The sequence below is a fragment of the Balaenoptera borealis genome (assembly GCF_965194805.1).
Source record: "Balaenoptera borealis genome assembly, chromosome: 11".
Taxonomy (NCBI): Eukaryota; Metazoa; Chordata; class Mammalia; order Artiodactyla; family Balaenopteridae; genus Balaenoptera; species Balaenoptera borealis.
In genome coordinates this window covers 23,452,978-23,466,828 of record NC_138868.1, presented here as the reverse complement: position 1 = coordinate 23,466,828, position 13,851 = coordinate 23,452,978, and the positions used below count along the sequence as shown (strand labels likewise).

At 46.4% G+C, this 13,851-nt stretch overlaps 1 protein-coding gene across 3 annotated transcripts in view; it reads left to right on the top strand.

Annotated features, from left to right (window-relative positions):
• Positions 1–13,851, top strand: part of LDLRAD3 (low density lipoprotein receptor class A domain containing 3) — a 276,561-nt gene that overhangs the window by 245,551 nt on the left and 17,159 nt on the right. For 2 of the 3 annotated variants that reach the window (XM_082343835.1, XM_082343833.1), the window contains 2 exons: positions 6,568–6,913; positions 8,692–12,036. In XM_082343835.1, coding sequence (XP_082199961.1) covers positions 6,568–6,913; positions 8,692–8,929 — 584 coding nt within the window. In that variant the 3' untranslated portion in view covers positions 8,930–12,036. The remainder of the gene's footprint in view (positions 1–6,567; positions 6,914–8,691; positions 12,037–13,851) is intronic. The other variant, XM_082343834.1, reaches the window with a different exon arrangement.

Genomic DNA, 13,851 nt, shown 5'->3' with positions numbered 1-13,851 from the left:
GCCTAGCTATGTTACATGCTGTGAGGATGCAACTGGGAGAAGGCCAAGTGCTATAGCCACCTTGAAAAACAGTGTGATAGTTTTTTATAAATTAAGCATACACTTCCCATACGACCCAGCAGCCTTCCCCCAGGTATATACCCGCCAAAATAGGAAAATATATGTCAGCACAAAGATATGCATTCCAGAAACTGGAAACAACCACTTCCCTCCCTTAACTGGTGGATGGATAAATAAATTGTGTTGCATCCAAACAATGAATACTGCTCAGCGGTCTAAAGGAATGAAATAGTAATACTCAGAGAAACCTTGGTGCATCTCAGAAGCGTTATGCCGAGTGAAAGAAGCCACACACAATAGGCTACTTACTAAATGATTCCCTTACCTGACTTTCTGGAAAAGATGAATCTATTTGGACAGAAAAGAGATCAGTGATTCCCAAGTGGCTGTAAATGACGGGAGGGATGGAAATGTTTGATATCTTGCTTGTGGTGGTGCTTATGCAACTGTTACATTTGGTTACAACTCATCTAATTGTACATTTTAAAAGGGTAAGTTTTATTGTGTATCGATTATACCTCACTAAACCTGACTTTTAAAAATATTTACTCTGAGAAAAGTCAATTTTAAAAATAATTTTTTTTTTTTTAAAGATGACAGGTTTTGTTTTTTTTTTAACTTTGGGTTTATTTATTTAATTTATTTATTTATTTATGGCTGTGTTGGGTCTTCGTTTCTGTGCGAGGGCTTTCTCCAGTTGCGGCAAGCGGGGGCCACTCTTCATCGCAGTGTGCGGGCCTCTCACTATCGCGGCCTCTCTTGTTGCGGAGCACAGGCTCCAGATGCGCAGGCTCAGTAGTTGTGGTGCACGGGCTTAGTTGCTCCGCGGCATGTGGGATCTTCCCAGACCAGGGCTCGAACCCGTGTCCCCTGCATTGGCAGGCAGATTCTCAACCACTGCCCCACCAGGGAAGCCCAAAAATAAATTTTTTAAATAAATTTTTTAAAGAGGCAGTTGAGCTTTCAGGAGAATGGTAAGGCGTCCATTTGAACAGGGCAGTGAACCTTCTAGAACAGGAATGCTGGACTCAGGGAGGGGTCCGAGTGAGTGAGTGGCAGTGAAACTCCCCCAGGAGCCCTCACACTATAGGGAGAGAAGGAAGGAAAACAGTAATGAAACCTCTACTCACATCAGCCTAGGCAAAGCCAGAGGAAGAGACAAGATACTTATTTTTTGACTGGATAAAACAGTATAAATAATACAAGGTAGAAAAGAGTAAACAATGAAAAATACGTCTCCCTCTTGCCTCTCTTCTCTCCCAGTCGTACCAGGTCTGTGTGTCCTTCTAGAAATACTCAGAACATTCTCTACTGGACTTTTTGTTGTTGTTGTTCAGCTTATCACGGTATCTTTCAGACTGTTTCACATCAGTATATGTAGAGCTGCCCTAGTTTCTTAAATAGGTGTGGTACTGTCTGGGTGCACCATAATTTATTTAGCCAGGCTGCAATTGATGGACATTTAGATCTTTCCTGATATATGTGCTATTGCAAACAATGCTTCCATGAATACTTGTATTAAAGAGTTACTTCTCATTTGTGTGAGTATATCTATCTGTTAGATTCCTAAGAGTGGAATGGCTGGCTCAAAGGATATGTACTTTTTCTATTTTGATATGTATTGTTAATGTATGTTTGTTATTTTGATCTATATTGTTAACCCCGTCACCACCCTGGGTTGTACCAATTTACCCTCCCACCAGCCATGCGTGAATAATTATACCTGTTTTTCCAAGTCCTGGCCAGCAAAATGTGAACTCAGACTTCGCCTTTGCCCAGTCTGAGAGGTGAATAATCGTATCCTGCAGGGAATGTAATTTGCATCTGGAGGAGGGAATCTTTTAGAAGCGAAGGAACCCCAAGTCACAGGTGTCACTTGGTTTAGTGCTTCTGTCAGTCCAGATAGCACCTGTGCGTGAATTAGAAGAAGGCCCTCCTCCTCAGGATGTTCACCATCTGCTCTAAAACTGTTGTGATAACTCCACAGATCTGTGATGACTGAGATGACGCGAGCAGCCCTGGAGCACAGCCTGCTCCGCCACGGGCAGCAGCCAGAGCTCCCGGAAGCTCTGAGAGCACAGTGGTCCCTGGTGGTAACCAGATTGCCTGGAATGAATGCAGTAGAAGCTGCAGATACAGGACGGGAATTCAGGCTGTTTGACAGTGGAGCGTGAGGGCATTAGTTTGAGGGACAGCCAGAATAAATGGAAACTTCATTATCCGTGGATTATGCACTTGGAACTCAGGTCCCATGCAACTCTGATATTAGTAATTTGGCCAGCGGGCTCATCAAGCTCTTAAGAAAAGTAAGTCTAGTTAATGAATTAATACAAGATGACATTTTACACACAGAGCAGAAAAGAGACCAGGCACCCCTGAGTTATGTAACATCATAATTTCTTGAGCGAATGTGATCACCGATTCTCGCCTGCAAGCATTTTACATTCCATTCATTAAGAGCTCCCTCTTGGATTCTTAAAACCTCAAGTGGTTACATGGAAGTCAGTGTTTTAAAATCTCTGGACCCATTTGTTTTCCATGTGAAAATCCATCCACATTTTTCTCTTAAGAAGTACATCTCGCTGGAAAGGAACTCATTCAGTTCTTATCCTCTATCCGACTCTGCCTCCCAAAAGGGGATTCTCCCAGCCTCTCCCTCTGATCCAGAGGATAAAGGAAAGAATGTGAACACTAAGAATTCGCATCATTAGTTTGGGATGATGAAAAATCCTGGAGGTGGAAAGCGGTGGTAGTTCCACAACAACGTGAATGTACTTCATGCTACTGAGCTGCTCACCTAAAGCTGGTTAAAATTGCAAACTTCATGTTGCATATGTATTTTACCACAATAAAAAAAGAAAAGGGAATCCTTGTGTACTGTCAGTGGGAACACAAGTCGGTACAGTCACTGTGGAAAACAGTATGGAGGCTCTTCAAAAATTTAAAATAGAAATACCATGTGGTCCAGCAATTCCACTTCTGGGTATTTATCCAAAGAAAACAAAAACACTAGTTCAAAAAGATATATGCACCCCCTATGTTCATTGAAGCACTATTTACAGTAGCCAAGATATGGAAACAACCCATTGACAGATGAAAGAATGGATAAGGAAGATATGGTATATGTGTGTATACACACACACACACACACACACACACACACACACACACACACAGGAATATTGCTCAGCCATTAAAAAAGATGAAATCTCGCCATTTGCTACAATATGGGTGGGTACTGTGCTAAGTGAGATATCAGATGGAGAAAGACAGACACTGTATGATTTCACTTATATGTGGAATATAAAATACAAACAAACTAAGTGAACAGACCAAACCAAACAAAATATGTAGATGCGGAGAACAGAGTAGGGGTTACCAGAGGGGCAGGGGTGTGGGAGGAGGGCAAATGGGTAAAGGGGAGCAACCGTATGGTGACGAGGGGAAACAATTTTTGGTGGTGAGCACACTGTAGTGTGTGTAGAAGTCGAAATGCACTGTTGTACACATGGAACATGCATCGTGTTATAAACCAGTGTTACCTCAATAAAAGAGAAACAAAGGAAGGAAGGTAGGATGGGAGGGAAGGAGGGAGGAACAGCATTAACTGAGTACAGACCCTCGCCAGGCACTTTGCTCTCAGAACTTGGTGTGTATGTTGTATTTTACGCTGCCAATAATCCAAGGAGATAGCTACTGCTATTTGCGCAGCACCACTGCCATTTTAAAGATGAGGCAGCCTAGGCTCATAAAAGTTAAATAACTTGCTTGAGCAGCAGCTAGAAGTGATGGCCCCAGAATTCGACCCTTCAGCTCTGTGCCAGAGATGAAATAAAGAGGCTCTTCTCTTTTAGGCCTGAAATCTGAAACACACACACACACACACACACACACCCAGAGGCTCCCACCCAGCTTTTAATTATCTAAGCTGAGAGCAGACAGAACTCCCGCAGAACCTCTGGGTGACAGCTCATTGTCTCCAGAAAAATCCAGAACTGCCTTTCTCCCGTAACCGTCTGCAGCACGCTTCTGCCTCTCCTCTGGGATCTTGCTTGCTTCTTTCTGTACAGTTCATCATTGAAACAGTGACCGACAGGAACTTGGAGAATCTTCATAACTTTTAGTCCATGTCTGAGTGACTGGAATGAAAATTAACACGGCCTGGAGCTTGAGGGGGAAGATCTTTCTTTGTGTCGGATTAGGATGATGTGGGGAATCAGGAACTGTTTGTGTCGGGAAAGGAGGGGAGATGGTGTGTTTCACAGCACGTGGATTTTTGAAGGAGAAATATCTGGGTTCTCGTTCTTACTCCTCTGCTTAGTCCTTCTGTGCACTTAGACAACTTAATTCACCCCTGAGTAAATTTGCTCATCTGAAAAACAGGAATAATAAACTAATAATAACACCTACCTTACCAGGGTGTGTGAATACACAGATATTTTTTTCGTTGAGTTGGATGCATTTATTGAGTGTCGACTCTGTGCCACACACCATCCTACTCACTGGAGATCCATGGTGAACAGAGCATGTGCAATCTAGTGATGAGGGGCCCGGGACCCGAGCAGCCAGTGGACGGTGCTGCCACTTCACGTCTACACATTGGCCGCTGTCAACCCACTGAAACCTCTTCACTGCTTCAGAGGTTGAACGGGCACAGGGTGTGGTCGCAGACTTGCTCACTTAGGCTGCATTTAGATTATTTTTGCAGCTGGGCCACAGCTGTGGGTAGTTGTGGATCTTCCGTAAAGAAGAGGGGTCCCCAACTTTCTAGGAGGAGGGGCCACTCTGGTGTCCTGTGCCAGCCTGGGCCTGGCCACCATTGCCAGGTGTGTCCTGCTGGCGGGGAAGCCTCTCCCCTGAGTGTTTGAAGTGTGGCTCCTTAGTACACGTGGAGAGGAGGGGACCGGCAGCCTGCAGGGCTGGGGCGTGTACCAGGCCTCGTCCTAGGGCCTCTGAGGAAATGCCTGCCGATTGCCTAGCTGGTCTTGGTAGGGGGCTGCAGGGCAGAGTGTCAGAGGCAAGGCTCTGAAGTCAGACCACAGGGCTCAAATCAGGCACAGCCCCTTACCTCCTAACCCTGGGACCCTGGTCAAGGGACCCAAGCTCTCCAAGCTTCCCTTTCTTCATCTTATAAAGAAGGCAGTTACAGCACCTACTTCGCGGAGTTGCTGTGAGGCAAGTAGCTGTGATAAAGCACATATTTGTATGTCTTGAACACCCGCAGTGTGTCAGCTGTTGTTCTAAGTGCTTGATAATTATTGACTCGTTTCATGCTCACGACAGCCCAGTGAGGTGGGGACTAATATCATCCCCATTTCACAGATGAGGAAATTACAGCACAGAGAGGTTGACCACTTCCCAGAGGGCACACAGCCAGTCAGCTGAATAGCTTGAGTTTGAACCTAGTCTGGCTCCAGAGTCCATGATTTCAGCCTGTGCTCTGCTGGCTCTCCATCTCGAAAGCTTGGCAAAGGCCGGGCATTAAATAAATACTTTGCCGACATAAGGAACCCCAGACACACTAGCCAGTGTTCCTCATGTATGTGATATGATAAATTTCCAGAGAAAAACTGATTTCTGTCACTGTAACTATCACTCCTGTTCCCTGGATATTATATTTCCCGGGGCTGATTTTTTTTAACAACTTTATTGAGGTATAATTTACATGACATAAAATTTGCCCATTTTGACTGTACAACTCAGTGAGTTTTAGTAAATGTATCAATTTGTTCAGCCATCACCACGTCCAGTTTCAGAACATTCGCATCGCCCCAGCAAGATCCCTGATGCCCATCACCAGTGAATCTCCATTCCCACCCCCAGCCCCTGGCAACCATTATCGACTTTTTGTCTCTACAAATTTGCCTTTCCTGGACATATATAAATGGAATCATACACCGTGTGGTCTCTTGTGTCTGGCTTATCTTGCTTAGCACTTTTTTTTTTTTTTAAACGTACTTTGAATTTTATTTATTTATTTTTGGCTGTATTGGGTCTTCGTTTCTGCGCACGGGCTTTCTCTAGTTGCGGCGAGCGGGGGCCACTCTTCATCGCGGTGTGCGGGCCTCTCACTATCGCGGCCTCTCTTGTTGTAGAGCACAGGCTCCAGACGCGCAGGCTCAGTAGCTGTGGCTCACGGGCCCAGTTGCTCCGCGGCATGTGGGATCTTCCCGGATCAGGGCTCGAACCCGCGTCCCCTGCATTGGCAGGCAGACTCTCAACCACTGTGCCACCAGGGAAGCCTGCTTAGCACGTTTTTGAGGCTCATCCATGTTGTAGCATGCACCAGTACTTTTTACGGCCAGATTATATTCCGTTGTATGGGCAGCCCACATTTTGTTTATCCATTCACCGATCCGTGGACATTAGGGTGGTTTCCACTTTGCGGCTATTGGGAACCGTGCTCCTGCGAACGTTTGCACTCCCGTCCTGGGACTGACTTCGCGGCAGATGGGTGCGCCAACTTGGTAACCTCTCTCCTTTTCTCTCGCCTCTGGGGCTTCTCAGAACCAGGCAGCGGGCAGGTGTTCGTGACCTCGGAGAACCAGCTCGTGTACTATCCCAGCATCACCTATGCCATCATCGGCAGCTCCGTCATCTTTGTGCTGGTCGTGGCCCTGCTGGCTCTGGTCCTGCACCACCAGCGGAAGCGCAACAACCTCATGACGCTGCCGGTGCACCGGCTGCAGCACCCCGTGCTGCTCTCCCGGCTGGTGGTCCTGGACCACCCTCACCGCTGCAACGTCACCTACAACGTCAACAATGGCATCCAGTACGTGGCCAGCCAAGCCGAGCAGAACGCGTCGGAAGTGGGCTCCCCGCCCTCCTACTCAGAGGCCCTGCTGGACCAAAGGTGCGTGCTGGCTGAGAGAGACTCGGGGAGGGAGGTCATCCCACGCAGGGGCGGGCGTACACGTGCACGTGCCTGGGATCCTGGTCTCGCCAGGAGCCTGCATTCAGCTGCAAAGGCGGCGGCAGCTTTCGACTTCTACTGAGTCTTTGCAAAACGATTCACGTGTATCATCGCATTCAGTCCTCACAGCCACTCACCGAGGGAGGTTCTATATGTGCCTCAGTTTTACAGATGAGAAAACTGAGATTTTTAAGTTACTCATCTGAAGACATACCGCTAGGATCCTGGCCAGTTCAGATCCCTCCTCCTCCCTGGTAGTGCCGCACGGACACACATCCAGGACCCTGACCAGCTCTGGGCATTCACCTGCTACTGCAGAACAGTGCCCAGTATATACTCGAGGTTTGGTTCCTATTTGAATGAATGAATGGATGAGTGAGTGAATGAATGAGTGAATAAATAAGTTCCTTAACTTTGCTTGGCTTCATCTATAAAATAAAGGAGGTGGCATAGAGAACTCTCAAGCTTTGTTAAGCAGTAGAACCTTCATCACAGGTGGAGCTGTACAAGGAACCCCAAAATATGAAGTTAAAACCCAGAGTTCTGTAGTTGGAGCCGGTAGTGGACCTCATTCCTGCCTGCTCAGCCTTCGTCTCTCCTTTGGTGACCTCCAAGGTACCCAAAGAACCCACTTTGAAGTCCCGGGACTAGAGCTACCTGAGTCCCCCTTGGTTCTCAGCATCCCCTGCCCTGCAGGGACCCTGCTCAGTGTCCCTCTTCCACTGAGCCCAGGATTCACCATGTGTGGCACGAGGCATTTTGCAGGCAGTGTTCCCGGGCCAACTGGGCTCCTCCTTGAACCCTCTCCGGTGGCAGCTCTTCTATTATTTAACCTTCCTTTTCCTTCCTCATAAAAGATAAACAAAGCTCCAAGGAGCGGTGCTTAAGGACATCTTCGCAAATAAGCGTAAGAACACAAGACCTCACTCATTTGGACCATCCAATGTAGAGCAAGGTTAAAACTGCTGCATCTGGAGACAGAATTCCTGGGTTCAAATCCTAGCACTGCTGCTTACTAGTTGTGATCCTGTGCAAGTCATTTAATGCCCCTTTGCCTCAGTTTTCTCCCCAGTACAATGGGCATGAAAGTAATGGCTCTCTCCTAGCATTCTTGTGAGCATTAAATAAGGGATGTAAGGTAGGTGGCGCAGTGCCTGACTCGTAGTAAGCCTTCCATAAATGAGAGCTGGAAAATAAAATGTCTTTTAAGTTACTTCATTGCAAGCAAGGTGTCATTATTACTCCCTTCTATAGACAGGGAGACTGAGGGTTTGAGAGGATATCCTCTCACTTACCCAAGTCCGCACAGCCGGGAAGAGTTGGCTTTCAGTAAGGACCCCCAGTACTGTGGACTGTCAGGGGCTCTATCAAGACACCAGGCCAGGTGAATCCCTGCCAAACCACCCAGGATGAGCCGGGGAGTATTTAGAATTCTCCCTACCAAAGGTTGTGGTTTTGGCACTGTCCAGTCGGCACAAGCCAGGCAGAGCACGCTGACCTTTTATCTGTTCCTTTCGTCTTCTGACAAACCACTGGTTTTCCTAGTCCTTGGATTGCCTTTCTCCTTGGAAGGAAAATCTCATTCCTGATGTCAGCATCCGCTCAGAAAAGGGCAGAAGTTGGCATTGCCTGCCATGCCTGGGCTCCTAATGTTTTCTCTTCCCCCTCCTCTCCCCCCCTTCCCCCCACCCCGCCCCATCCTGCTCTCTCCATCGCAGACCCGCATGGTACGACCTCCCTCCGCCGCCCTACTCTTCAGACACCGAGTCTCTGAACCAAGCCGACCTGCCCCCTTACCGCTCCCGGTCTGGCAGCGCCAACAGCACCAGTTCCCAGGCAGCCAGCAGCCTCCTGAGTATGGAAGACACGGGCCACAGCCCGGGGCACCCTGGCCCACAGGAAGGCACCACGGAGTCTAGGGACTCTGCACCCAGCCAGGGCACCGAAGAAGTATAAAATCCAGCTCTTCCGAAGTCCATATGGGTTCATCTGCCCTGACTTGTTACCATCCTAACAACTTGCGCTCATGGGAAGCTCCTCGGCATGCCCCAAGGAGTGGTGTGGGGTGTCAGCTGTCTCTCCGTTCACCTCCTTCCCCAGGTTTCAGGGATGTTCTTTGGAGCGCGACCTGCCACTGTTCTGGCCTCTCAGTTGACCTATGTACGTGCATCTTTTCTGGGCAGTTACTCTTCCTTCGGGGCCCAGGATCACAGCCTCACTTTCCACAGCATTCTGTTACTGCTGGAATCTTGCTGAGTAGGTGGCCGGAGAGTGCGGTACTTAGGTAGCCCTTGAGAAAGCAGTGTTTGTGCCGTATGGGGTGTTCAGAAGGGCAGAGGACACTGGACCAAATTCTCTGTGGGCTGCTTCCTTAGAGCTCCATTTGGAGATTTGGGTTGGATGATCCTACCGGGAGGCTGTCATCGGATGGCCACTCTGGAGAGAATCCAGGGTAACATCAGAACCCGCCTTGCACTAGGCTGTTCATTGCTCTGGGTCGGGGCCAAAGAACACTGTTGCCGTGAGTCACGCCCTTCAGAAGTCAACAGTGTCGTTTTGGTTTTCTGAAGGACTCTGAAACCATCAGGTCTGGATAGAGTCTGGATTTAAAAATTTGTCCGAGAATCCTCGTTTTGAGAGCTTTCTCCAGCATCATATATCATCAGCCTCATCCCAGAACAGGCAGGGAGCCCCACCATGAGTTGATCTGAGTTCTCAGCTCCTAAAATACAGGCTGTCAAGATCCTGGGTCTGCTTTGGTCCACGGTCCTTTCCCTGGTTTCTGGATTTTCTCCCTCCCAGCTGTGACCTGCCCGTAAACAAGGGATGAGTACTAAACCTGAGTTGCCCAGAAATCTGATCTGGCCCTTTGTCCCTGTAAGCCACACCCAGCCTGCCTTGCCCATTCCTGCAGCTTCAACACTCGCCCCCTAAGTCCCCCTGACACTCAGAAGTCATTTTACCTGTGCATTTGGACTTGAGAACACTGTAGGTTCTAACTCAACGTGAAAACCTAATTCAGTACCTCCCCCGAGAGAGCCTGGATTCCTGGGCTGCACTCATCCCCCTTCCCAAGGCCCAGATTCCAGTGCTGCAATTTAGGGTTAGGGCTAGAATCAGAGTGAGGGTCAGGACTCTCCGAGCATCCCATAGTTTCTCCTCTGAGAGACATGGATAATAGTTTGGAGTCAAGATTTGCCATTCGGACTTTTTTTTTTTTTTTTTAATCTCTTAGAAATGCATTTGAAACAGTGTGTTTGTTTTTTCCCTTCTAGTTAAGGGACTATTTATATGTGTATAGGAAAGCTGTCTTTTGTTTGTTTGTTTTTCCACTAGTGAGGTCCAAGCAAAGATGCAAAAGGAGATCGTGCCTTTGTCCCGCTGAGCGCTAATAACAGGTCCCCCCAGACTGACCTGTGTGCCAGGTGTCTGGGCATTGTTGCACTTTGAGTTATTATTTATCGAGTTCTTGAAGGATGCAGAAAGAGGGACGCCTTTCTGCCTCGGTTCATAGTCTCTGTGTTTATGGTAGCTTTCCGCTTTCTCTGTGCCCAGCCAGCCACAGTGCCAACCCCCTCAGGAAGTCATGGGTGGAAACGTAGATGTTATTCGTCAAGAAACCACACTAATGGCTGGGGGGGAACAAAACTGAAAACAAGTGGAGCCACTCCGGGCAGCTGTCACCCATGCAGAGCTGCTTTCCACGTGGTCAGTAACCTCTTTGATGCTTATTCAAACGGAGCCTGCAGGAGGGGGGATGAAGTGGCATTCAATGATCCTATTCTGTAGACTTTTTTTTTTTTTAACCAAATTCAAAGTGTGTTACAGGAAAGCTAGCCACTTGGTGATTTTTTTTTTTTAAGTTAAGAAAAGGAACATAGTTGCTTACATCTTTCATTTTTAAAATAACGTGAGTTATTTTCTGAGTAATCCAGTGAAGAAAGAATTTTTGGTGGCAGCCAGAGTATGTGAGGAACTCTAGCTGAATATTTCATCTCCTGTGAGCCAGAGTGGCTTCTTTTCTCCCTTTGGTGGCCCCTGCTTCTTTCTGATGCTCTGGAAGTTGTTTAGAGGAAAGGATTCTAATTTTAATTAATCGTGTGATGAATTAATCTCACACGCTTTTCAGCTTCCAGGCATTTTAGGAAAGACAAATGGCCTTAGTAGCATAAGGAGAGCCCATTAATGTTGTTTTTTAAAACAAACACAGGGATGTTTTTATTATAGATTTGATTTTTTTAAATGGCTGTTTTAAAAAAGATATAAATAGGACACCAAAGCTGCAGGGGTTTTTGGTTTTGTTTTTTTCCCCTACTCAAAATAGCAAATAAGTGGCCAGCATTATTTTTTAACTCATTCCAACCAGGATGTTTTTTTTATACATGGCCTAAATCTATGCCAATCAGAAAACCATCCCTGCTCTCTTTTCTCAAATGAGATCAGCGAGTCCTTTTTATTTTAGCATTAAAATCGTTCAGCTATAGTCATTATCACCTGCCCTCAACTCCTTCTACTTTGAAATTGACATTTTAAAAAAGTGCAAGCAAGTGGTAAATAAATTGTGTGTGACATTCAAAGTTGATGTAAACTGGAAAGGTTGTGTGTGGTTGCTGTTTGTTTTTTGATTAGGTTTTTTTTTTAATTTTATACTTTCAAATAAACTTGCAGTTTCATTCTTTCTGTTGGTGTGAATGGTCCTTAACCCCCTTTTCTTCTCTATGGCGATATAAAAAGTGGACAGCCACTTCTGTCGTGGCTTCTGCAATGAATGTATGCCCTAATAAAATGAGAAAAGGTGAGAGAATATTGATGGGACCTCAAAATATGGTGGGCGTTTAAGGATTCCACAGTTGGTGTGGTTGGAATACAGAGGTAAGTATTCCATGGACACCTGTTCGTATCAAGGGCCCTGGGATGTCAGTTCAGAATATGGTCATTAACTATGCCCTCTCTGCCCATAGTGACTTCACTGTGGCACTGCTTGAAGGAAAGGAGCAAGTGGCTGTGATAACTGGAACAGATTCTGACCACATATTCAGGGGCACGCTCTAACTCAGGCACAGGTATGTTGGTAATTAGTTTTGAACCGCAAATGGCTCCCGTTGGTCCCACCAGTGATGGGAGCATCTTTGTGCTCTTACAAGTCTCGTTTTACGCTGCAGGGACAGTTGCACAGGAAGTCAGCGTGCCCAGGAGGTCACCACCACCGCCACCACCCATGAACAAAAGTAACCTTGGCCTTGACCAAAATTAAAATCTACATGGGAATCAAAACATAGGACCTACAGAACCAAGATGTAGATCATGTACTGGTACCCAGATATGTCAAAAAGAAGACTAAGCTATCAGATAGTGCTATCCCAAGTATATACCAGGTCATGTCCTGCCCCAAGTGGTCTAGAGTAGACTTTCCCAAACAATATACCCAAAGGCTTGTCAAGATATTCATTCCTTTTTCTCTCAGAGTACCATTTTTTGTGGTACTAGGATGAGGAAACAATCGAGAAATGCTAACCTAGAGCAGAGATCAGTAAACTTTTTGTGTAAAGGGTCTGATAATAAATAATTTTTGGCTTTGCAGCCATATGGTTTCTGTAGCAACTACAAAAACCGCCATGGACAATACATAAATGCATGGGTGTGCCTGTGTTCCAATAACTACCAAAATGGGCTGGATCTGGCTTTGTCATTTGCCAACCCCTGGCCTAAAGGATCAGTCCCACATTGTGCTCATGGATCCGAAGCTAAGGGCATTGTAGAAAAGAAATGGTGTGTTAATGGCTGGCCTGGAATATTGGAACCCTTAAAATGACACCAACCTCCAAAAAGTTAAAACTGGAAGAACTTAGGAAGCAGGCAGTTCAAGGACCTGTGAAATTCATTTTAATTGACCCTATTGGCACTTTTCCAGTGAATAAGGAAATACAGGGTTACGATGAGCAGAGGCATTCCCAGTGAGGTCCTAAACAGTGGGTTGAATGCAAAGGTCTTGTTCAAAATCTACTCTCAGTAGGGATTCTCTAAGGTGATAACACAACAGTCTGCCTTTTAGAGAAAAGTTCATGGGGTTAAATGATCTGGGAGATATTGTTCATCTTCTCCATTTAACTTGCTATCCTCAGGCAAGGCAGTAGATTGAAAGAATGAACTGTATAAGAAAGAAGGAGCTTCTGATGGCTGCAGTGGATGTGTGATACATGTCCATAAGGAAAAGAAATGTATCCAGTAAGAAAATATGCAGACTCCCTTGACATCTTATAGTTAAACAAGTGAATGGGAACATTAATAGAACCCCCAGTTGTAAGTGATAGTTATAAGGAATCCCACTCATACAAGCTGAATGTGTTAAATTTTAGAAGATGTATTGGCTCATGCAACTGTGTTCAAGGGTATGGAAAATGATTTTGGGCAGGGCTGGATCCAGTTGATCAACAGCTGTCATTAGGAACCTGTTTTGCCCCCTCCAGCTTCTGAGTCCTGCTTTACCTGTGTAAAGCGGTGACTTCATGGCTTTACAAAATGTGGTGGAAAAGAGGGTCCCAGAAGATCCAGGTTCATGATCTAAGAAAACGAGATTCTCTCTGAGAACCAGTGGGAACTCCCTTCAGTGGACTGTGATTGGTCATCGTTGGTCCTGTGGCCACTGTTGTAGGTGGGAACTCTTGATTGATTGACAGCCCCACCAGAACTACATGGAGTAGGAGAGGGACAATTCTCATATGGAAGGGTCTGGTAGTATAGAGTCTCACCAGGGAATAGGACCCACAACTGGCTGGCACAATGTCTAATATACGTACGAAGATATCCTGCAACCACAAGCTTTAGGCAACATAGCCAGGTCTGAAAGGAGCAGAGGCAATGTTACAGTGAACATGTCA